The following is a 26095-nucleotide window of genomic DNA, read 5'->3' as shown; positions in this document are numbered from 1 at the left end:
TCATGGTGCGGGAACTAGCAGCCGACCATGACGTTCATTTTCGTCCTTGGTCGTTAACGGGTTAAATGACCAAACAAGAATAAATGAATATAAAACCAAGATATTTTGGCTAGGACTACATATAGACTTTTTGTATCACTATTGATTGACAGCTGAGGTCCGTAATATTGTGTACAACCTTATGTATTCCTTTTGGAATGCAGCAGTAACCCAATAATTAAAAAAAAAATAGTAGCATGTAGCCCTTTCCTTAGGTCTTATTCACAGGAGCGTGTCTGATTTGCATCCGAAAAAAAAACGGGCCGTTTTTCATGCATATGACTGTCCATGTTGCGTCAGTGTGGTTTTCGTGCGTCATTCGTTTTTCTCGTCTTAGGTTTCACCTCTGCAAACACTTCCTAGTTTTACGTTTTCTTTTTCCTCTGCATTTCTGTAACAACTAAATGCTTCTAAAAAGGACAGCACATGGATGTCGTTCGTGTGCTGTCCGTGTTTTTTATGCACCCATAGCCTTTGATCGACGAGTTTGATCCTCAAAAACTTACCAAAATAGGACACACAGGCAACGGGAACACACTCCGTTAAGGAACGCAATTGTGTGAATATCCCCATTGAATTGCATTGATCAGTGTGTTGACCGTTATTTTAAACGGACAGCAGATAGATGATGAAATTTTGCGAGGCAAGCTGTAGTTTTTATTGGTACCGTTTTGGGATACATAAGCGTTTTCAATCACTTTTTATTCCATTTTTTGAGGGAGACAAAGTAAACAAAAAACAGCAATTCTGCCATTTTTATTTTTTTTACTCCGTTCACGGTGCTAGTTAAATAATAATATATTGTAATAGTTCAGTCTTTTACGAGTATACAGTGATACCAATTATGTATAGTTATAAAAAAAATAAATAAATACATTGCTTTTAGGGGAAAATAGGAAAAGGTATTTTTTTTTTCAAAAAAACTAGATTTTTTTTGTATTAAAATAAATCCTTTATTTAACTGTTTTTAACTAAAGCATTCATTTACAAAAAGTAAATTCAAAGGTTTGCATGGCCTGTAAGTATCTTTGACATGTTTTTCCCCTCTGTGTTCTATCGGTCATAACTTTTTTTTTTCTATTTTTTTCTTCAGTGTAGCTGTATGAAATCTTGTATTTTGTGCGATGAGTTGTAGTTTTCATAGGAACAATTTTGGGCTACACATTGAATAACGTTTATTAAATTTTTTTTTGGGAGGGGGCACTGAAAAAAAACCCATAAATTTCGCCATTGTTTTTTGGAATTTTATTTTTGCGATGTTCACCCTATGGTATAAATTACATAAAAACTTTATTCTGCGTGTCGTTACGATTACGGCGATACTGAATTTATATAGTTTTTGTTATGTTTTACAACGTAACTTTTATACATCATTTACCTTGCTGTGTAAGTCGCATGTTAACTTTATTCTACGGTCGATCCAATTGCTTTGATCCAAAATATGTATATATTTTTTTTACATGTTACTAAATCTTAAGGCTTTTTAAAAAAAATTCCAATTGGTGTCACTTGGGGACTAGAAGCTGTGATCATTTGATCGCATTTATAATGCTTTGGAATGCTTAGTATACTAAAGCATTGTTGCCTGTCAGTGTTATACCCCTCCACCGCCACAATCTCATTGGTACACTGCTCGGTACCCATGAGATCACAGAGACAAATATAAGTGCCACTCCGGAGAATCAAGTACCGCCTTCGAGGACATATCGGTTGCTGGTCGTTAAGGGATTAAAATGTTTATATTGCCCCAGATTTGGTAATGAATAAGTATGGGAAAACGTTATCCATCTTCCAAGTAGAAAACGTAAAAATATTTTAAACGCTACTAATCTGTCACCAATGCTTCTACAGAATGGTGGGTAACTATGCTGGTCTTTGGAGCATGAAGACATAGCCTTTTTTTCGTTTCAGTAATGTAGAGTTCCACTAATGCTTGGTAGTATTATGTGACACAGAGGTGTGACAGTAACTTGAAATGATGGTAACGCTCCAGCGTGACTAACAACTGCTTCCATCATCCATATCTCTCCCCATTTTCAGTGGCAGTAACACTTTGATCAGTATCTGCATGCCACCTCTTTGGATCCTTCAGCAGTGGAAGTGAACCTCCTACTCTTCTAGATACGTCCTTCATGTAGCAACATTGATCAGTTGCATTCATCTGTTTATTAATCTTCTTCAGAGGTGTAACTTAAAGGGCCCGATACAAACTGTATGACAGGGCCCCCCAAATAAAACATGCCAATTATAGCACTTTTTTTGTGGCATAGGGGCCTTTGGATTGCAGCTACAACCCCTATAGTTCTTGCCCTGATCTTCCCTAATGTTCTATTAAAGAGAATAATTATTGTTGTTGGGATAAGAATCTCTAACTTGGGTATGCACAGTTTGGTCTACTGCAGCGTCTTGGCCTTAGTGTTTATATTTAGGAATATAGCAATTCCACAAAGCCAAATATGGTTCTATGTTGGGGTCTGCAGAGGAGGTAGTGTATATATTTTTGTCTCCTTTTCCATGTACACTCTCTACATAGCTGCTTGAATCTTTCAGATCTTTATTTCTAGTGGCAGGCATTGTGTGCTGGGGAAGATTATGCGGCGCTGTCTTGATTACTCTTTCTGTAGCTGACTTGGCCTGTTTTTTGATTGAATCCAGCTGCTTGTTTGTCAGTCATTTTTGTACTTTGTTACTTTTGTTTCATAAGTATGCGTTGAAACAAGCTTTGCATATTTCATAAAGTTCTTTGAGATAATTTTAGCGGATTTGTGTTTTTTTTCCTGAAACACAGCAATAGGGAAAAATAAGGTATCTATGGGTTAAACATTAAGGACATTTAGTATGTTATCAAATTTATTTCAATGTGATTCTAGTACTTAAAATATTTTAGTTAAAAGTATAAGTAGAATGAGTATAATAAATAGAATAATATCTAGAATGTCTCAGACTAAGGATTTTTAATATGATTATGGGTTTATAGGGCATTACCGCTATCTGTAGTGCTGTACATTACAGGTGCTACATTCACAAAACACATACATAATAAGATGGATGCATATAAATAATAGTATAACAATACAAATATGGTGTAGACAAGAGCCTTTCCTGTACAAGCTTACAATATAAGGGGTTGATTTTAGAAGTGACCAATTCAGAAATCTATTCCTCCGGTCAAATCTGACTAAATTTGCGACAGAGGCTCTGTACAATCGTCTGAACCCGGACAAACCCCATTGTAGGTCAATGAGGTTCGTCAGGCGCCAGTTGCATCTGTTCTACACCGGATCCAGCAGAGAATTTTGGCTTCCGTTTAGTAATGGAAGCCATGACACAAGTGTGAACATGGCCTTACAGAAAGAGGTTGAAGCGTTAAGGAGGCATTGAGGGCAATCTTCCACTGTCATGTAGGATACTGTTGACCAGGTTATAAGCGTGTCAGAAGTGTTCTGTTTTAGAGTCTGTTTGAGGGGTTGCAGATTGGCAGATGACATGCAGAGATTTCTAAAGAAGAAAGACATAAGAGAAGTACTTGACATAAATTGTGACCATTACTTACACTCTCACAGGAGCACAGGTAAAATGGGGAACTGAAACAGGCTGCTCATACCTACCTGGGAGGAGAAAGCCAAACATTACTTGTAGTAGGCTAAACCAGGCCTTCTTGTGGCACCAAAATGCGTATCAGAGCAGGAAGGATATGAAAATCTTTGGAAGATGTTATCTGTCAGACACTGGGCAGTTAATGCACCCTGAACATATAATAAACATGTCCTTCTCAGCACCATACAAATTCCTGATCTGATAGGGGTTATAGCCCAGAGTGCTGTGTGACCCTTAATGTTCACTCTTCTCCATGCAGTAGTCTCTATGGTTCCACAATCTACATTGATTTCATATAGCGGCTGCTAATGGATGGACCTCAGTGCCTAGGTTGGACCCTCTCTTTTTTGTTGTCGACTGCGCTATTGTTTCCATCGCAAAAACGGAAAACTGCAGGAACGTTGACAAACGGAAACCATTAGCAATGTTTCCGTCACCATTGATCTCAATGGTGATGCAAATGGAAGCTAAGGTTTCCGTTGCGGGGTTCCACGACGGAAACCTCCGACGGAACCCCTGAATGGAAAGCGAACACCGATGTGAACCGGCCCAAACAAACATTAAAACAAGCATATATAAGCTTGATTAATACTAAATCAAACATGCAATAGTATTTGTTGTGGTGGGGAACACAGGGCCACTCACCAATCCGGAGTCATGTATGTAAATCTGTAATTTTAAGTCTACACCCGATATCAATGCGATGTCAAGCAGATGTCCTCAATGTATTACTGCGCATTCTCGCATCCTAGAGACGGAAGTGTATAGTTGCCTAGCAACCAAGTGAAGCACAACACTGTCATGCACGTTCAGAGGTCATATGAGCATCGGTATGAAATGCAGTGTGTGAACCAATGTTAGAGAATAGAAAATAACTGCACTGTGTCACATTACTACTGTCTGTTTGACTAATGACTGCATTACGAAGGACAATAGTCTCAATCAATTATTATGCCCCCGTAACTCTAAAGGAAGACATGCAGTGAATCAGACATGCAATAGGGGGGGCTATACTAGTCTTAGCGCAATGTTAACTGGAGCTGATCCTTCATATAATTGACTATAGCTAGCAGTTATACTCACTGTCAACTTTGCATGGGGTTCTCTCATGTTCTATAGACATATTTATGTCTGCAAATGGCATGTGTTAGTACACATTGTAGTTTTACATTTTCATATTGTTTGTCCCTAATTTAATAAAGGTATTTCATTTATTCTACTATCCTATTCTATTAGTTAGTAAGTAGTTGGGGGAAAAAACGGTTTCCTGTTGCCTCGGCAATTTTTCGATATATTTACGTTTTTTAACCGCCAACTAGTAGGGTCTTTTCCAATTTTTGTAAAGCATAATAGTAGTAAGGGGCTCACTCTGATTGGGAATGATATGGCTTTGTTTTGATAGGATATTAACAATATATTTAAAAACAAAACTTTCACCAATGGTTAATTTTCTATACATTCATCTGAATGACTAGGGGTAAATTATAACTAAAAACATGGCCAATTGTCAGTCTGTTTTCTGTTCACTGAAGATTGTTAGACTGGTTGGACTCACAGTATAATGTACGTACGTACGTACGTATGTACGTGTGTGTGTGTGTATATATATATATCCAAGAAAAAGAGACTGGAAGCAGCACTCAGCAAAAAAAATGTGAATTTATTCACCCAACACAGCAACGTTTCACTTCCTCCATGGAAGCATTTTCAAGCAATAAATGAAAACCACACATTGACATATATAGACAGAGCCGCAGCCCAATTAACAGGTGTAATGAATCGTAGTAGTTATACAATGTATCAAAAAATACGATATATTATAAAAGTGTAGCAAAAAGTATAGTGCAGAAACATATGAGTCAATCACTGACATTTAGATGTAGATAATCACAACTGTATTAAGTGACATGTATGTGCATATAATAGTGAAAACATATTAATTACAGATTAATCAACAATCACAGTATGATACACAGAAGCTGGCACTCACCAATCTAGGTAAACAAGGACCATCTGTCCACGAGAAGTCAGTGAAAAAAGAAAAAGAATTTCGGCGCCATAATCGCCATATTGCGCATGCCCCAACTCACACCGTCTATTGGCTGCTGCCAACACGTGCAAAACAAAGCACTATGACCCTGTACATCGCAGTCTGATTACAACATCATAGAGGGGCCGCAGTCCCGCGCAGGCGCAATGCGATAAAACGCTTTAGCCACGCCATAGTGAAAACTGGAAAACTTGCCAGTAATGCGATACCATTCTCGGGATGTATGCGCAGCAATGGCTGAAAAAGAACCCTGCACGGAGAGATATATATCACTTCAGTATTCACAAAATATGTGGTAAGAATGTAGGTAGATAAAGATAGTAAATAACATCACAATGAAGTTTTATTAAAACCCCAAAAAACAAGGTACCCCCCATATGAATCAATCAAGGGAATACCGTCATATGAAGAATCTCGACATGCAAATATGTCAAATCCTCATCCCGGATACATTTTATGTTACTTCGTGTTTCGAGTTATGAGAAAAAAAGAGCTTATTCCCCTCTCAACTACCCCCCTATTAATTCTGGTACACAATATATATCATCCGTGCAGGTCAGCGCTGTAGTATCTTCTACACTGTAGAGACCTTTCTTGAAATTCTTGAACATTCTCGTAGGCAGAATAAAGTACAAACATACAAAAGTAGCCTTCCTAATACCAGTTGGTAAGTGTCCTTCAGTGTTAATCTCAACATCTCAAAGTCTTCAATCTACAAGACAAAAGAGAATCAAATTAGTAAACACATTAAAATCAATTTATAATATAATTACTCCTATTCCATACATCAAAAATATAAAATTTTTCAGAGTAACAACTGAATAATGATTGGTACCATCAGGCAAGAGAACCCCAGGGTCCACAAAGGTACATCAAACAAGTGCCTTAAAAAGAGAAGGACAGACATCCAAAAGGTTAACCACATCCAAAAGTTCTAACTGTACACATACAATCAGCGTTTGAATACATTCAAAGGATAATCCATGTTAAGACCATTGGGATGAAGGGAGTTAAGTTTATGAATCCATTGAACCTCCCGTTGTTTGAGGACCAGTTCCCTATTGCCCCCACGTTTAAGGGGGGGAACCCTATCAATAATACAGAATCTAAGCTATTGCACGCTATGTCCCAACTCTACGAAGTGTCTAGGTACAGGAAGTTCAACTTTCTTCGTCCGAATGCTAGATTTATGGTTATTCAGTCGCAACCTGCATTCAGTTGTAGTTTCACCCACATAAATCAGATTACACGGGCATTGTAAAATGTAAATGACAAAATCACTTCGACATGTGTAATGTGACGTGATTCTGTACACTCTACCAGTGGTGGGATGTATGAAAGAACTACCCTTTAACATGATAGCGCAACTGTCACACGACAGACAAGGGAAACACCCATGGCGTGTCACATCATGTAGTCCACCTCTAGCCCGACTGTTAACTGCACAGACGTCTGTCTTCACAAGTTTATCCCTCAAGTTCCGAGGTCTTCTATATGAGAAGAGGGGGGGTGACTGAAATTCTACCACTCCATCATAATAATTGGACAAAATCCTCCAATGTCTCCTAATAATGCCTGCAACATTAGAACTATAGATACTGAATGTAGAGGTCATAGGGAATCTGACAGCAGTCTGTCGATCCCTCCTACTATCCTGTCTCAATTGGATCCTATCAGTTTGTTATACTCTCTGGATATGTTTTTTTAAAAGTCTATCCGGGTAACCTCTGTCCAGAAATTTACCCACCATCATGTCCAGTTTGTGGTCCAGGCATGTAGGGTCATCAACTATCCGTTTAACCCTCAATAGTTGGCTATATGGTACAGACCTGATCATCCCCCTCGGGTGGTGACTGTTAAAACTCAATAGATTATTACAATCTGTTTCCTTGACATACAGGTCCGTCATAAGTTTGGAGTCCTGAATATAAACCCTAGTGTCTAAAAATTGGATACTAGTGTCAGACATTACCATGGTAAATTTAATATCAGAATCAATATCATTGAGATATTCAAAAAACCCATTGAGACCAAGCAGGTCACCCGTCCAAATAAGGAAGACGTCATCTATGTAACGCCACCACCCAAGTACCGAGGTAAAGTGGTGGGATACATAGATCGACGTCTCCTCTAGGTCAGCCATCACAATGGGTCACCTCTAGGTCAGCCCCTACGTACGCCAACATTGTGATGGCTGACCTAGAGGAGACGTCGATCTATGTATCCCACCACTTTACCTCGGTACTTGGGTGGTGGCGTTACATAGATGACGTCTTCCTTATTTGGACGGGTGACCTGCTTGGTCTCAATGGGTTTTTTGAATATCTCAATGATATTGATTCTGATATTAAATTTACCATGGTAATGTCTGACACTAGTATCCAATTTTTAGACACTAGGGTTTATATTCAGGACTCCAAACTTATGACGGACCTGTATGTCAAGGAAACAGATTGTAATAATCTATTGAGTTTTAACAGTCACCACCCGAGGGGGATGATCAGGTCTCTACCATATAGCCAACTATTGAGGGTTAAACGGATAGTTGATGACCCTACATGCCTGGACCACAAACTGGACATGATGGTGGGTAAATTTCTGGACAGAGGTTACCCGGATAGACTTTTAAAAAAACATATCCAGAGAGTACAACAAACTGATAGGATCCAATTGAGACAGGATAGTAGGAGGGATCGACAGACTGCTGTCAGATTCCCTATGACCTCTACATTCAGTATCTATAGTTCTAATGTTGCAGGCATTATTAGGAGACATTGGAGGATTTTGTCCAATTATTATGATGGAGTGGTAGAATTTCAGTCACCCCCCCTCTTCTCATATAGAAGACCTCGGAACTTGAGGGATAAACTTGTGAAGACAGACGTCTGTGCAGTTAACAGTCGGGCTAGAGGTGGACTACATGATGTGACACGCCATGGGTGTTTCCCTTGTCTGTCGTGTGACAGTTGCGCTATCATGTTAAAGGGTAGTTCTTTCATACATCCCACCACTGGTAGAGTGTACAGAATCACGTCACATTACACATGTCGAAGTGATTTTGTCATTTACATTTTACAATGCCCGTGTAATCTGATTTATGTGGGTGAAACTACAACTGAATGCAGGTTGCGACTGAATAACCATAAATCTAGCATTCGGACGAAGAAAGTTGAACTTCCTGTACCTAGACACTTCGTAGAGTTGGGACATAGCGTGCAACAGCTTAGATTCTGTATTATTGATAGGGTTCCCCCCCTTAAACGTGGGGGCAATAGGGAACTGGTCCTCAAACAACGGGAGGTTCAATGGATTCATAAACTTAACTCCCTTCATCCCAATGGTCTTAACATGGATTATCCTTTGAATGTATTCAAACGCTGATTGTATGTGTACAGTTAGAACTTTTGGATGTGGTTAACCTTTTGGATGTCTGTCCTTCTCTTTTTAAGGCACTTGTTTGATGTACCTTTTGTGGACCCTGGGGTTCTCTTGCCTGATGGTACCATTCATTATTCAGTTGTTACTCTGAAAAATTTTATATTTTTGATGTATGGAATAGGAGTAATTATATTATAAATTGATTTTAATGTGTTTACTAATTTGATTCTCTTTTGTCTTGTAGATTGAAGACTTTGAGATGTTGAGATTAACACTGAAGGACACTTACCAACTGGTATTAGGAAGGCTACTTTTGTATGTTTGTACTTTATTCTGCCTACGAGAATGTTCAAGAATTTCAAGAAAGGTCTCTACAGTGTAGAAGATACTACAGCGCTGACCTGCACGGATGATATATATTGTGTACCAGAATTAATAGGGGGTAGTTGAGAGGGGAATAAGCTCTTTTTTTTTCTCATAACTCGAAACACGAAGTAACATAAAATGTATCCGGGATGAGGATTTGACATATTTGCATGTCGAGATTCTTCATATGACGGTATTCCCTTGATTGATTCATATGGGGGATACCTTGTTTTTTTGGGTTTTAATAAAACTTCATTGTGATGTTATTTACTATCTTTATCTACCTACATTCTTACCACATATTTTGTGAATACTGAAGTGATATATATCTCTCCGTGCAGGGTTCTTTTTCAGCCATTGCTGCGCATACATCCCGAGAATGGTATCGCATTACTGGCAAGTTTTCCAGTTTTCACTATGGCGTGGCTAAAGCGTTTTATCGCATTGCGCCTGCGCGGGACTGCGGCCCCTCTATGATGTTGTAATCAGACTGCGATGTACTGGGTCATAGTGCTTTGTTTTGCACGTGTTGGCAGCAGCCAATAGACGGTGTGAGTTGGGGCATGCGCAATATGGCGATTATGGCGCCGAAATTCTTTTTCTTTTTTCACTGACTTCTCGTGGACAGATGGTCCTTGTTTACCTAGATTGGTGAGTGCCAGCTTCTGTGTATCATACTGTGATTGTTGATTAATCTGTAATTAATATGTTTTCACTATTATATGCACATACATGTCACTTAATACAGTTGTGATTATCTACATCTAAATGTCAGTGATTGACTCATATGTTTCTGCACTATACTTTTTGCTACACTTTTATAATATATCGTATTTTTTGATACATTGTATAACTACTACGATTCATTACACCTGTTAATTGGGCTGCGGCTCTGTCTATATATGTCAATGTGTGGTTTTCATTTATTGCTTGAAAATGCTTCCATGGAGGAAGTGAAACGTTGCTGTGTTGGGTGAATAAATTCACATTTTTTTTGCTGAGTGCTGCTTCCAGTCTCTTTTTCTTGGATATATACATGAGGAGCCCGTCACTCCTTGATATTTTGAAGCTAGCACCAACCGTTTCTGGCTATTGACACAGTGCTGCTCCTATGTTTGGATCTTCTATATATTGTGTGTATATATATATATATATATATATATATATATATATATATATATATATATATATATATAGGTTTGAGTTAATGTCGTATTTGTATTCTATTTTTAAGGCCCGAAGAAAAGAGGTGTTTGTGCAAGAAAGATATGGAAGATTTAATCTTGGTGACCCTTTCCTTGCACTTCAGAGAGACTGTGAGGCAGGTGCTTTTGATAAAGAGAAGAAACCAATCTGTAGCAACCCTCTTACGATCTTAGAAGCTGTCATGGCACATTGCAGAAAGATGCAGGAGAAGATGTCCACTCAACTCGCTGCTGCTGAAAAAAGACAAAGAAAGGCAAGTGTTCTTTTTTTTTTTTGCTATGACGCTATATTAATGTCCTACACTAAAAACCCTCAGTGTGTCTGTCAGAGACCTCTGTCCATCTTTGTCTTTGAGTAAAACTTACCATACATGGACCAATATCATGATTTAGCTTAGAACCAGCCTGTGTGATACATCTAGCCACTGCTTAGCCATGCCCCCTGTTTTACAATTGTTGGGGCTTTTGGTATATCAGAAAAAAAAAAAAATAGGGTAACATTAAATGCTATAAATCCAGCCCTCCATATTTTCAGACGTATTGTCTTGCAACATTTGACAGAATACCCTGATGATGTAAATTTATGTTTCTGTCTATCAAAAATGTTCAATAACGCTAAATGACCTATTCTAATATGCTAGACTGGCATGTATGTGAGCCAGATCAGCAGAGGACATTGGACAGGAGGATGACTCACTCACAGACCTTTCCCATGTTTACTGACGTTTAGTCACTCAGGTCACCATGCATCTAACAATATCACTTTGTTTTTGAATGTTGTATTGATTTGGATTTTCTTTTGGAGAAAATCATTAATAGCTACATTTCTAATAAAATTTTATTTTATTTTTTCCCCCAATCAGATCAATTTAAGTTTAGGTACTTTTACACTGTCCGACCTCGTTGATCGGCGCTCATCTGCTCCTTTCACAAGGAGCTAGTGTGAGGGTGAGCGTTCGTTACTCTGGTCGCTCTTCCCCCATACATTTTTATCATGTTGGCAGCACGACTCTCTGTTTACACAGGGGGATGTACTGCCGGTAATTATAATATTTTCAGTATTTAAAATTATACGATCATCGGCTGATCGTTGCCCTGTTTACACAGGGCAATTATCGGGAATTATTCTGTGAATGCTCGTTTGCCCGATATTTGGCTTGTGTAAAAGGGTCTTTACACTATTTACTGAAAAGAGAAAAAGATTGAGAATTTACTTGCTAAATAGTTGGCATGTTGCCTAACGCCTGTTAAATTCTACTAATACTCCTCCTTCTAGCATCTGTTAGCAATTCAACCCTGTGGAAATTCCTAAAAGATAAATGTTTTAATTCATAAAAATATGTATTTATTTTTTTTACAAAAATGAGTGCGAACACAAACCACTGTTTAGCAACTGCCTCTTCTTTAGAGAATCACACAACTTCAGGATTGCAAGTAAATATGAACAAAAGGAAAGTAATGTCAACCCTCTAGAAATATTACTTCTAGTGTAGGAATGGGTTCACATGAAAAAACAATTAAGAACTCCAATGCCAAGGCTATATTTGGTACAAAAGCACATTTTATAACATATGCACTTTGCGTCCTTAATAAAGTACCTACTGCTGACCATACACATGAGATGAATCGGCTGAACCTGCTGATTATGACTGTCCCCAAGAGAGGAAGTAATTGATACGACCCGTTGTATAACTGGTAACTGTGGTGTATTGTGCAATGAGAGGAAGCTCCCAGTCCTCAAATAATGCAAAGCGTTTCAATACAAAGTGGCAAAAGTCCATTGAATGTCCAGGTTAATCTTTAATCCGTAGAGGTTCAGTGTAACACAGAGACTCCACATGGAGGCGAAAAACGCATCTTGCTACGCAAATGCGATGTTTCGGGGTTTCACTGCGTTCTGCAGGAGTTTGAAAAAGGAGAGACCTCTGCAAAGTCGCATTGACGTAGCAAGACGCAAAATCTCCCTCTTCCCAAGATAGACATTGGGGGTGGGGGGAGGGAGTGGACATATTGATTTTCAACATGTCCGATCCTTGTTCCCATGTGAGATAAATTTAAAATTAATTGGCTAAGTAAATACAATAGATTTATCAGCACAGCAATTGCAAAACTTTTATACAGGTTAAACGTTCAAACTGCCAAAAAAGAAATCAAATATTTTCAACAAATTTATACAGTTTTTTTATGTTTCTGGAGGTTCTCCGAAATGGAGATATGTGAGATAAAACCGTGATTATGGGGACAGACATTTTTCTGCACTTGCTGTCATTAATCTCATTGAGCAACACTACAATCCTCTCTATAGGTTGAAATGACTGTTTAGTAGATTAAAGGGCAAATGTAGATTAACCCCTTAATGACCGCCTATACGTGTTTTCACAGCAGCCATTAAGGGTATTTATGCCAGAGCGCCGCATTTTCACGGCGGCCCTTTGCATAAGATGACGCCCCCGTGAGGAGCTTAAAATCCGTGGACTCCGCTATGGAGGTAGCTGAGGCCTCGGAGCACAGACCGAGGACCGCTTTGTCCAGTCCCCGGTCACGTGATCAACGTTATTCAATGAATAACAGCGATCACTGTAAAAACAGTTATATATTCTGTGAGAGCAGAGAGAAATGGTCTAAATAAGGGGCAGCATCCCCCTATTACACCCCCGATCAACCCCGGATCTTCAAGATGGAGTGACTGACTGTCACGTCACAATGGCAGAACACATTACACTACGTAGGTAGTGTTATGTGTTCTAGAAGCGATCAGAGCTGCAAGTCTAAATGTCCCCTAGTGGGACAAGTAAAAAAAGTTAAAGGGAATGTGTCACTAGAAAATGTCGTTTTTTTTTAGTTAAACAGTTAGTGTATACATGATTAGACATTTATCATTTTTTTTTATTTTTTCACAAGTCAGGAAATATTATAAATTAAATTCTAATTTATAACATTTCCCTGTGCTGGTCACAAGAGGGAGCAATTCCCAAAATTGCAGCATTGGCATGTGGTAAAGCAACCACATTGCTTTATGCTGCAAATTTGGTGTAAACACACACGCTCTAGTGAGCTCACAGAATCCCCCCTCCCTTATCCTGGCTAGTGCCAGGAGAAAGGAGGGGGATTGAATGTTCAAGCCTCCTACACTGTGTACCGCCATTTTTTGAGCGAATACACAGTGTAGTAGGCTTACATACTGTGGTTATAACACAAAACATACATAAATATGACTTACCTGCTCCTGCCGCCGCCTCTCCCTCTGGTCCTTCTGCTCCCTCCGCTTGCCTCTGAACACATGCCCGGAAGCCGCAACCGGAAGTAGTCCTCTTACTGTCCGGCCGCGGCTTCCTGTCCACAAGAAAATGGCGCCGGATGTCGCTCGGCCGAAGACCTTCCATTTGGACTGTATGCACCGTTCCCACACAGACGGAGTACAGCATAGAGTTTGCATTCTCTATGGGGCTTTATGTGCCGTATTCCATGTCTGTATGTGTCGTTAATCGACACATACAGAGATGAAAAAAAATATGGCAGCCCCCATAGAGAAGAAAAAGTTTGAAAAAAAAAAGTAAAACACAATTTTTTTTAATAAAACACTAAAAGCTAATTTATCTATAAAAATGTTTTTTCGCGATACCCTTCCTTTAAAAAAAAAAAGATAATCAAAATGTTTTAAAGTGTAAAAATAAAAGTTATAAGTTACATAAACCAAAAAATGCTTTTCTTTTTCTATAATAAGTCTTTTTTTTTTATAGGAAAAAAATGAACACGTTAAAAAAAGTACACACATTTGGTATCACCGCGTTCGTAATGACCCAAACTATAAAACTGTTATTTTCCCCGCACGATGTACTCCGTAAAAAAACAATGCTAGAATCACAATTTTTGGGTCACCACCCCTCCCAAAATATACAATAAAAAGGGATCAAAAAGTCGCATGCACGCCAAAATAGTACCAGTAAAAACTACAACCCGTCCCGCAAAAAACAAGCCCTTACACAGCTTTTTTGACTGAAGTTACGGCACTCGCTGTGTGTTTTTTAAAAATAAATATTGAATTTATCGACCAAATTTTTTCACTAACATAAAGTACAATATGTCACGAGCAAACAATCTCAGAAACGCTTGGATAGGTAAAAGCATTCCGAAGTTATTACCACATAAAGTGACACATGTCAGATTTGAATAATCGGTTTCGTCATGAAGGCCAAAACAGGCTAAGTCTTGAAGGGGTTAAAATACATTCATCTTAAAGAGGCTGTGTCACCAGTTTCAAACTTTCCTATCTCCTACCTAATCTAATAGGCGCTGTGTTGTAGATAACTACTGTTTGTTTTTTTTTAAAAATAAACGTTTATTAGTGACAAAGTAATGAGCATTTTAACATTTATGCTAAGTTTTTGTAAAAGCCCAACTGAGCGTATTTTTTACTTTAACAAAGTGGGCATTGTAAAGAAAAGTGTATGACGCTGACCAATCGGCGTCATACGCTTCTCATTCATGTCTAGCTTTAGTCACAGCACAGCGTGATCTCGCAAGATCATGCTGTGCCGTCACTTCATCCAGGTGGTCCTTCACAGGAGCAACGGGAGAATGGCCAGACATTGCCTCCAGCCGCCTCCTGGCTGGAGGCGATGTCTGGTCATTCTCCCAACGCTCCGGTGACGGCACAGCATCATACACTTCTCTTGGGAGCCGTTCCATTGACTTTGCTCTCTGGCTCTGTACTGCGCAGACGCAGGTCAGAGTCACACAGAGCAGAGCAGCTGTTTGCAGGGAGAGAGCAGGCGCCATCTTGAAGACCAGCTGCATTGCAGGTAAGGTCTGTGTCTCTGCATGTCCCACTCTCTATCTCACAGACCCCCGCTCTCGTGACCCCCGACGGCCCCCCCCCCGGACGCTCCCCTCCTCTTGTATGAACGACACATGATGCAACTGTACTGGGAAAGCCCTGAACGATAAATCTCTAGTTGTGCTGAGACTGTTTGGGGATGTGACTAATGAACCTCTCAGTCTCAGCACAACTAGAGAGATTTATCGTTCAGGGGTCTGGGAAAGCTGGGTGACCACCATTACCCCTCCTACTGGAGTGTGAGATTCATTAGTCACATCCCCAAACACACTCCAGTAGGAGTAATGGTGGTCACCCAGCTTTCCCAGACCCCTGAACGATAGATCTCTCTAGTTGTGCTGAGACTGAGATGTTCATTAGTCACATTCCCAAACAGTCTCAGCACAACTAGAGAGATTTACTGTTCAGGGGTCTGGGAAAGCTGGGTTACCACCATTACCCCTCCTACTGGAGTGTGTTTAGGGATGTGACAAATGAACCTCTCACACTCCAGTAGGAGGGGTAATGGTGGTCACCCAGCTTTCCCAGACCCCTGAATGGTAAATCTCTCTAGTTGTGCTGAGACTGTTTGGGAATGTGACTAATGAACCTCTCAGTCTCAGCACAACTAGAGAGATTTATCGTTCAGGGGTCTGGGAAAGCTGGGTGACCACCATTACCCCTCCTACTGGAGTGTGTTTAGGGATGTGACTAATGAACCTCTCACACTCCAGTAGGAGGGATAATGGTGGTCACCCAGCTTTCCCTGAACGATGTAGCTACTTACCTGCAAACCGTGATGCTGCTGCAGAATCAAATGTAGCCTCTGGTGCCGATGTGTCCTCGCTCGTCCGACATGATGCAGGACCTGGGGCAGGAAGTGACGTCACAGCGTGATCTCTCGAGAACACGCTGTGTGTCTGTGCACTGCCAGAAGCTGGGTGGTAACGAAGAGAAGTGGATGATGCTGATTCGTCAGCAACATACACTTCTATTCACAACGCCCAGCTAGTAAAAGAAGTAAAAACGCCCAGATGTACATACACAATACACGCCCAGTTGTACTTTAGAAAGCCTCATTTGCATAAATATAAAAATGGTCATAACTTGGCCAAAAATGCTAGTTTAAAAAAAAAAAAAAAAAGTTACTCTTCTCTACATTGCAGCGCCGATCTGCTACAATAGGAGATAGGGGTTGCAAAATTTGGTGACAGAGCCTCTTTAATGCTGATAGGACTGGGTCAGAGGCTGTGAGGTAGCTCCACCTCAGAAGAATCGCTGGTGTTGACGCCCACTTGTCAAGTATAGCCTCATTTGCATATTTAGAAAAAAGCTTATCACTTTTAAAATAATGTTTTGGGACACCATTTTGACTAGCATCAGTGTGACCACGCCTATTAGATTAGCTAGGAGTTTGAGCATCACTAAACTAGTGACAGATCCTCTTTAGACTCTGCACGAAGATGTGGACTGGCCGCTAGAATCCTCAGGTTGCTGCTCCCAGAGTAGTCTCCAATGGCAACGAATGACGTGGACAGGCGAGATACAATAACAGCGGACAAGATGCAAAGTCAGGAATTAGGAAGAAGGTGACAGAATCCACCAGGTGTAGAAATGTACCAAAAAATTCAGAAATAATAGAATTGCAACGTTTCAACCGACACAGGGTTCTTTTTCAAGCATCATACGTCAACAGAATAATCTAAAAAAAGGTGTACAGAGTATTGTGTCCCTAGTAGGACTTTATATAGAAGGCTGAAGCTTGCTGATATGCGGATGATACACTTTTGCCCCCACAGTACAGACATAGATTATTGGTACGCCTCATTTGTTTTTTTTTTAAAGAGGCTCTGTCACCACATTATAAGTGGCCTATATTGTACATGATGTGATCAGCGCTGTAATGTAGATTACAGCAGTTTTTTTTATTTAGAAAAATGATCATTTTTGGCGGAGTTATGACCTATATTAGCTTTATGCTAATGAGTTTCTCAATGGATAACTGGGCGTGTTTTACTTTTTGACCAAGTGGGCGTTGTACAGAGGAGTGTATGACGCTGACCAATCAGTGACCACTCGGCGTCATACACTTCTCCCCATTCATTTACACTGCAGATAGCGATATAGCTATATCGTTATCTGCAGCCTCATACACACACACACTAACATTACTGCAGTGTCCTGACAATGAATATACATTAGCTCCAGCCAGGACGTGATGAGTATTCAGAATCCTGACCACTTCTGTAGCGTCTCTGTGAGACTACAGCACAGCGAGATCTCGCTGTAAATGACTGTTTACAGCGTAATCTCGCGAGACTACGCCTGCTATGCTGTAAATCACAGAGAAGTGCAGAGAAGTGGTCAGGATTCTGAATAAACATCACGTCCTGGCTGGAGGTAATGTATATTCATTGTCCGGACACTACAGTAACGTTATAGTGTGTTTATGTGGCTTCACATAGCGATTATAGCTATATCGCTATGTGCTGTATAAATGAATGGAGAGAAGTGTATGACGCTGATTGGTCAGCCTCATACACTCCTCTGTACAATGCCCACTTGGTCAAAAAGTAAAACATGCCCAGTTGTCCATTGAGAAACTCATTAGCATAAAGCTAATATAGGTTATAACTCCGTCAAAAATTATTGTTTTTTAAATAAAAAACACTGCTGTAATCTACATTACAGCTCCGATCACATCATGTACAATATAGAGCACTTATAATGTGGTGACAGAGCCGCTTTAAGTCTTTCCACCTGTATATGTTCGTCAGGGCGAGCAGGGGCAGGCCAGTAGAGGTTTCTGAAAAGTGGGTGCCAGCTGGGGTACTCGACGGACACGGTCTGTTTTCACGAAACTGAATGCAAATACGGTTGGCTAAGGAGATTAAATCGGCCAATGAAGTAGGTAAATCCCGACCTGCAAATTCATCCTTGATGTGGCCTGCCAAGCCTTCCCAAAAAGTGTCCACAAGAGCCTTATTAGTCCATTGTAATTCTGTAGCCAGAGTACAAAACTCAATGATATATTGTCCAACTGATGATGTTCCTTGACAGAGTATGAGTAGGGAAGAAGCCACAGATGATGCCCTACAAGGTTCTTAAAATACCTTTTTAAAAGTGGATAGGAACATTTAGCTATCAAACACATTTGGGTCATTTCACAAAAAGGCTATGTCCAGGCCAGCACTTCTCCAGACAGAAGAGACAAGATGTAGGCCACCTTGACCCTATCAGAGGCAAACTGATGACCCATCACTTTAAAATGGACTGTGCACTGATTCAAAGTCAGTATGTATAAACAAGGAGTGTAAACACCTTCTTGAGGTAATGGTATTTGTACCACAAGTGCTTTAGATGACAAGGTATTTAAGCGAGAAGACATTTTGTAGTAACTGAAACAAACGATCTTGGCAGACACGTTGTCTAAACACTTTTAGGCCAGGTCATAAACTTCAGGCAGGTGTCCATGACCTGAGCAAAATGTCATGGAGCCCACAGAGGTTGGTGAATGTCACCGTGCCAACAGAGGATGGTATGAACCCTCTGTGTTTCCTGCGGATTTGGTATAGGACTGAACTGGGGAGCGGTGTCTAAGGGATAGCTAGGTATTCACCCTTTAATCTCTGTATATAGAGATGTGGGCTTGATCGCTAGAATCCCCAGGTCGCTGCCGCCAGAGTAGTCTCCATTGGCAATGGCTGACGTGGACAGGTGAGATATAATAACAGCAGACAATATGCAAAGTCTGTACATTTATAGGTCAGGTCAGATGGCAGACGGTCACTGACAAAAGGTTAATGTTCGGTATGGCAAGATCAAGTTCAAGCAACAGATAATCCAATAGAATATACAGCTGAGAAGTACGAACAAGCTAAATTATAGAACCCAATTGCGAAGGCCCAGAGCAAAAGGGGAGGGTAGCTTAAGTACCCTGGGAAAGCTGGGTATATATATTTTTACTTTAATGAGACCTAACCGGATCCATAGTTTAACCCCTTCCCGGCATAAGATGCATACTTATGTCATAGCTTGGTAGGGGATCACTGGGTGCTGATGATTGGCATGCAGCCTGAGGGCCTAATTAAGGCCCCCTGGTCTGCCATCTTTGCACTCCTATTAAGCCCTGAGGGCTTAATAGGAGAATGTCAGAATCACGATCTACTGAAATACATTAGTATTGGAGTATATCGTTGAAGCTGGTTCAAGTCCCGGAGGGATTAATAAAAGAAAAAAGTTATGTACAAAAAAAATATAAAAAAATGTAAAAAATACTTTTTCCCATTTCCTTTCTAAAGCATTGTAAAAATAATAATAAAATTGTTATAGTCGCATCTGTAAAAGTCTGAACTATTACAATATAACATTATGTAGTCTGCACAGTCAATGCAGTAAAAAATGTAATATAATTTTAAACGCCAGAGTTGCTGTTTTTTGGTGACCTCGTCTTCCACAAAAAAATGGAATCAAAAGTGATCAAAATCTTACATGTACCCAAAAATATTAAAAACTTATGGCTCGCAGAATGTGGCAACACAAAATAAATTTTATTTTTAACAATTAGTTTTTTCCTTGAAAAAGTAGTAAAATATAAAAAAAACTAAATAAATTTGGTATAGCCGTAATTTTATTGACACGGAGAATAAAGTTAACATGTCGTTTTTATTGCATGGTGAGCACTGAAAAACAAAACCCAAAAAACAGTGGAGGAATCAAAGTTTTTTTCCCATTCCACCCCACAAAAGATTTTTTTTTTCTCCTTTTCTTAGTACATTACATGGTACAATAAATGGTGCTAAAAAAAATACAACTCGTCCCACCAAAATTAAGCCCTCATAAGGCTTTATCGACAGGAAAATAAAAATGTTATGGCTTTTGGAAGGTGGGGAGGAAAAAACGAAAATAAAAAATGAAAAATGGATGCAGCGGGAAGGGGTTATTATGTGAACATTGTTCACATAGTAAGTCAATGTAAACACACAACAGATAAGTTAATCTATGACAAAGAAAAGAGGAATGCATTATCAGTAGCATCTGCTCAAAATTGTGTTGGTTTTTTACCTTGGAGATAAGGTTTGTAGTCCTCCAAGCAAATAAATTATTAACCAGTAGATTAACCACATGCTCTGTTAATTCAGTAGCACAAACCAAGGGAAGATTGAACTTCCTCTGAGTAAGGTCATTTGTGCAATACCAGTTAAATATGTCATTCTTATAATTTTAGCTATATGATAATATTAACATAGGTGTGCATAGTATAATGAAATTAGAAATAATGGTTCCAAGCCAGTAACCTGCTGGTGTACTCAGAGGATGTTAATGTTCTTTTTACACAGTTCTAGTTACTCTACCCAAAGGTTACATAGCACAATAAGGTTTCCCTTTGCAAAGCTACAGTGACCTTGTGCTAAAACTATTATTTCCTGTTAGATTTAGAGTGCTGACATAATCTGCTGTGCTGTACACACATTGTAACATTCATATCAGTCTCCGTTACCACTAAGGCTCACAATCTAATTTCCATATTTCCGGTAAACGGACACATATATGTTAGGGCTTGTTTCACATGAAGCCAATTAACCGGTCAATTTATCTTCTAAGTAGCTAAGAAAGAGCGGCATAAATTGAAGTTCCTGGGCCGCTATGCGCTCCCTTACTTCCAATTCTCACATGTCATTTAGATTACTGACTTCCTCTTATGTTGTAGATGGACTGTTGGGCTCTCTCATTCAAGCCTCTGCTCCCTGTATAGTTATGCACTTGCTAAAAAGGCTCAGGGTCTCTAATTTTAATATAATATATTTGTCAGTATCCGTTTCGGTTCTGTCAGTGTTAGTCAGGATCTATTTAGAATGGAAGTCATGCTGTCAATATGAACAGAGCCTGAGGCGTTTTATGAATGCCCTTCATGCCTGCTATTACTTTCAGCTTATGTTTTTGTTTGCTATATTATTCAATAGAGCCTGTAACTTTTTAATAGGAGATTCAAGAACATATAAAAGATAAATTAATATATTATTAATAAACTCAAGATAACAGATGAATGTAGGATTATTATTTTATGTAGCATTAGAATAATACGGTTTGCTTTTTTTTCTATATGCAGCTCGAGTCAGAAAAAAGTCAGCTTCAAGCTATAGAACAAGAGCACAAAAAGCTATTGGCTCGTCTTGAGGAAGAACGCGCCAAAAATAAACATGTTGTACTGATCCTAGTTAAAGAATGTAAACTCTTGTCTAATAAACTAGTGGAAGAAGCTCAAAGGTTTGATGATGTAATGTCAAAATTAGAAATGGAAAAGAGGAAGGGTTCTGAATTAGAAGAAGCCCTAGCTGCTGAAAAACAGATCAGGTCCCAAATGGAAGCACAGATGGAAGCTCAAATTGAAAAACAACTTTCAGAATTTGATACTGAAAGAGAGCATCTCCGTGCCAAGCTCTCTCAAGAAGAAGCACACACCAAAGAACTACAAGATGAAATAGACAGAATGAAGAAAATGATTGAACAACTGAAAATGTCTAGAGAAGAAGACCATAAAGCAAATATATCTCTTCTTCGCAAGAATAAAGATAAGCACTCTCTATCTGCAGGTTCTGGATCACGTTCTATTTCTTGCCAGACAAATACATTAGTTGTAGATGGTGACTCTGAAAATAGTATAAAGAAGTCTCCATTGTCTATAGCAGCTAAGCCATCCATAGTTAATCATGTCATAGCAGGCAATGCAAAGGTGAATGTTTGCACAAATTCTGCATTTGCAAAACCTGTTACAGATAGACATACAGTCCTAAATGATTCATTAACAGGTCTTCCTACAAACCATGCAGTATCTTCGAATTTTAGCCGGACAGAAGAGAATGGCTGCACAACAGAACAGATAAGCAGTTCCTCTACGCACCCTAACATTCCATTTTGCCCTCCACCAGCTTCACCAAGTTACCTATCACAGTCTATGCAGAGCTTACATTCACCTATTTCTAACACAACTTTAAATTCAGGTCTTAGTCCTCGTATCCAGGCTGCCAAGTTTAAGTTTCAGGCAAATGCCAATGAGCATGACCAAAATGGAAACACGACTCAAAATCCTCAGACAAGAGAATTATCGCCCAACAGCCGTGAAAATATAGTTGCAAAACAAATAGCCAGAAATACTGTGACCCAAGTTCTTTCTAGGTTTACTAGTCCTCAGGGGAATGCACAACTGAGACCTGGGTTCTCACATGCAATGGAAACCGGTACATATCCACCAGTTGCTGGACGAGCTGGGCATCCATCGCATGCAATTAAATCGACTTCAGTTTCAAGAGTTGATAGAGGAAATCCTCCACCTATTCCTCCAAAAAAGCCTGGACTTTCCCAGACTCCATCTGCACCGCATCCTTCATTAAAGACGCCGCCAAATATTGGGGTGAAAAGTGAGCATAAGCCCATTACATCTGCTCCTACCACTTCAGGACATGGATTCAGGGTAAACGAGGATACTGTATCTAAGTCTTCACCTCAGCTGCCACCAAAACCATCTATAGATATACCTGTGGCATCTGCAGGCTGTGTCATACCAGCCATAGGCGCATCACAGGTGGGTGCTTGGCCTTCCCAGTCCCCTGGATGGACCGAACCTGCATGTTCAGAAAGTTCCCTTGTCATTCCCACAACCATTGCCTGTAACTCCTCCATACACCCTGTTAGTGCCTCATCCTATAGACCATGTGATTCAGACAGCCTCCTGGTAACAGCATCAGGTAATGGATATCAGCTTTACACGTTTTCTCTGCCAAATGTATCCGCTTGTGATTACTTGTCTCTTACCTTTCATTCTTCAAAACAGTCTTTTCATAGCACATTGTATTCTCCTTTCATACATGGGGTATGAGAATCTGTTTTATTATTACATCAGAACAATATGCACTACTTCACTTTCTTCTCTGAACTGATTAGAGAATTTATTTTAGAATTGGGTTAGTGCAAGCACAAATTTCTTACAATAATATTTGAAGTGGTATTCACCTTATAGTTTAAAAATAACTGCAAAAGGAACTTAACAAACGTGTGAGCATTTAACATGGAAGAATAAAATGATAGGGTGAACAGCAAATCAAAAGACTCTGTGCAAGGTGCGCGTTAGTGTTAGATGACATTTCTAACCTTTATAAAACGAAAGGACTGGACGCTTAGATATTTATTAGCTATGTCAGACAATCTAATGGATAATGGCTCTAGTTGTCACATTCGCACAGGCTTTGCTCTAATGCTGTAGCTGTCCATTTCCATTATGCTAATGGAACTGGTTATATTCTCATAATTGAACTCCACTATCTGTAAGGTTCACTTTCATACACATTGCCAGCTCCCTTATGACAGCGAATCCTCCTCCTAAACATGTCAATATATTATATAATTCTTGTTCTAATAATTCAATGCAAGCAGGTCAATATATATGCTTGTACAATGATGCAATTTGCAGTAGGTTTTATAAAAATCTTGAGCTGATCTAGAAGGTAATATACTTGCCAGTTATAAACCCCCCAAATGTAGTTAAATATGTGGGGGTCCTGCTTATATACAGCATATAATTTTACATTTTTATCAAGTGCTTGACTGCATATATCTTTGTATTGTGCTTTCAAGTAGCTAATATGAAGGATCCCATTGACATATGATGGCAGACTCTGTTTAAGTGTGGATGAGCTGCTCATGAACATATAAGCTACATATAAAATTGTTTTTGGACTAAAGTTGCCTTTTCTTCTTATTCCTAGATTTGCCATTTTCCATCAAACAGTCTTGGCTTACTGTGCTCTGCACTTGTTCACGCAGTTTTGAAAAAAGCAGAACATTCTGCCAATTAGGAGGGCCAGCTTCACATAAAAATTCACAAGCGTTTGCCTTGATAGAAGTTAGGTCAGTAACTGTAACCACTTTCTTAATGTAATATTGCCAAAACTAAGTTTATCAGAGACTCTGTGGAGCCTCTTGTCATAATTCCTAGTATTTCTTCTCTGTTTGCTTAGGATGTTTTATCGCACTTCTTAAACCTGTAACTGTTAATAGCTCTATATTTAAAGGGGTTCAACAGATTTATGAAGTTAGTTTTGCTACATAGCTTTGAATGTGTTCTTACTTTGTAATTTTCATCATGTTGAAATTCTTATCCCGAACTTAGGACTTGGGGATTGTTGCTATACAATGTAAGATTGCCTTGTTTAAAAATCCATATTTTAGTTAATATGGATGCATTGTGTACATAGAGCTATTTGCACCAGTATTTGTGGCACATTCATATAAACTCATTGGGGCAGACTTACTAATGCTGTCTAAGATTTAGACCGGAGTGTCAGAAAATGTGCAAAATCTATTATAGTGGCACATGCTGTATGATAAATTTGTTGCATACTACTAGACATGTTAGGCACTTTTATATTCCCTATACCACCTCTTGGTTGGCTTAGTTTACGCTAGTATTTTGCGCAAAAAATTTGGCGCACGTTGGGGCATTTTAGGACCTGCCTCTTTCCACTAAGCTACACGTCTTTTCTAGACAATTTTGAAAAGTGTCTAGTGAGGCACAAACATTTCTTCTAATGTAAATTTATTGGAATTGATTTGCGTTAAAATAGGTGCAACTTAGGCCAGAATTCTGGCACAACAACAATAGTAAATGTACCCTATTGTGTTTAAAATTAAAAAACAGAACAATGACTGCTGTCGGCACACACGATCTCTGCTCGAGGATAAGATTTGGTATGATGTAAATTACACACAGAGATCACTTTAAAGTGGATCTGTCACCAGTTTATTAATACCCTATCTCCTAACTAACCTGTTAGGCGCTATGATGCTGATAACTACAGTCTAATTTTTCTTTCAAAATTGTTTATTATTTGCAAAGATACGTGCATTTTTCTAAATATGCGTATTTGGCTGTACTTGCCAAATGGGAGGTAACTCTCTTTCTTTTCACTCTGAGCGGTGTAATGTTTTCTTTAAGACGCTGTCCAATCAGCTCATACAGCTTTTCCCCCTTCCCTGCCCAGCAACACAATTGATCATAAAGTATACAGATTCCATTCCCGACTGTGTTTACAACTGGTGATACCTCCGGTTGTTTCACAGCTAGAACTGCGATCTAGAATCTCATCTTTCATATGCCATCAGAACCACTATTCTAGGTGGTCCACAATCTGAGATATGGCTGTTTTTGAAGAGAATCCCCTTCCCTCCAGCCTCAGTCTCTCACACTGTGTGAAGCAGCTTCATGCTGATAGGACAGCGTCAGAGGCTGTGAGGTAGCTGCACCTTAGGAGAATCGTTGATGTTGACACACACTCGTCTAGTATACACTCATTTGCATATTTAGAAAAAGCTCATAACTTTTAAAATAATAAACTTTTTGGGACACAAACTTACTAACGTTATCAGTGTGACAGCACCTATTAGATTAGCTAGGAGATTGGGCATTACTAAACTAGTGACAGATCCTCTTTAAGCACTAATTTCTGTAAAACCCCTTTTGATAGGAGGTAGACTGTTTAAAAAAGCCAGCAGACCGAGAATACTTGTTGGCTTATATAAAGAGCTACTAACGTATAAATATAGAACAAAAGAATCAGGCAGCACTCCGTAGAATTTCAGTGAACAAAA

General features: G+C 39.4%; 1 protein-coding gene and 1 long non-coding RNA gene across 3 annotated transcripts in view; one reads left to right on the top strand and one right to left on the bottom strand.

Annotated features, from left to right (window-relative positions):
• CTTNBP2 (cortactin binding protein 2) overlaps positions 1-26095 on the top strand; it is a 160603-nt gene that overhangs the window by 37790 nt on the left and 96718 nt on the right. For both annotated transcript variants that reach the window (XM_075857131.1, XM_075857130.1), the window contains exons 3-4: positions 10665-10889; positions 21561-23196. In XM_075857131.1, the coding sequence (XP_075713246.1) occupies positions 10665-10889; positions 21561-23196 (1861 nt within the window). The remainder of the gene's footprint in view (positions 1-10664; positions 10890-21560; positions 23197-26095) is intronic.
• Positions 2701-4351, bottom strand: LOC142749296 (uncharacterized). The gene is made up of 3 exons (XR_012882399.1): positions 4282-4351; positions 3389-3537; positions 2701-2816 (listed from the first exon to the last, which is right to left on the bottom strand). It is a non-coding gene; the product is annotated as an uncharacterized LOC142749296 (long non-coding RNA).

The sequence above is a fragment of the Rhinoderma darwinii genome, chromosome 3, assembly GCF_050947455.1.
Source record: "Rhinoderma darwinii isolate aRhiDar2 chromosome 3, aRhiDar2.hap1, whole genome shotgun sequence".
NCBI classification, from domain to species: domain Eukaryota; kingdom Metazoa; phylum Chordata; class Amphibia; order Anura; family Rhinodermatidae; genus Rhinoderma; species Rhinoderma darwinii.
Note: the sequence above shows the minus strand (reverse complement) of the source record. Positions and strands in the feature narration are given on the sequence as shown.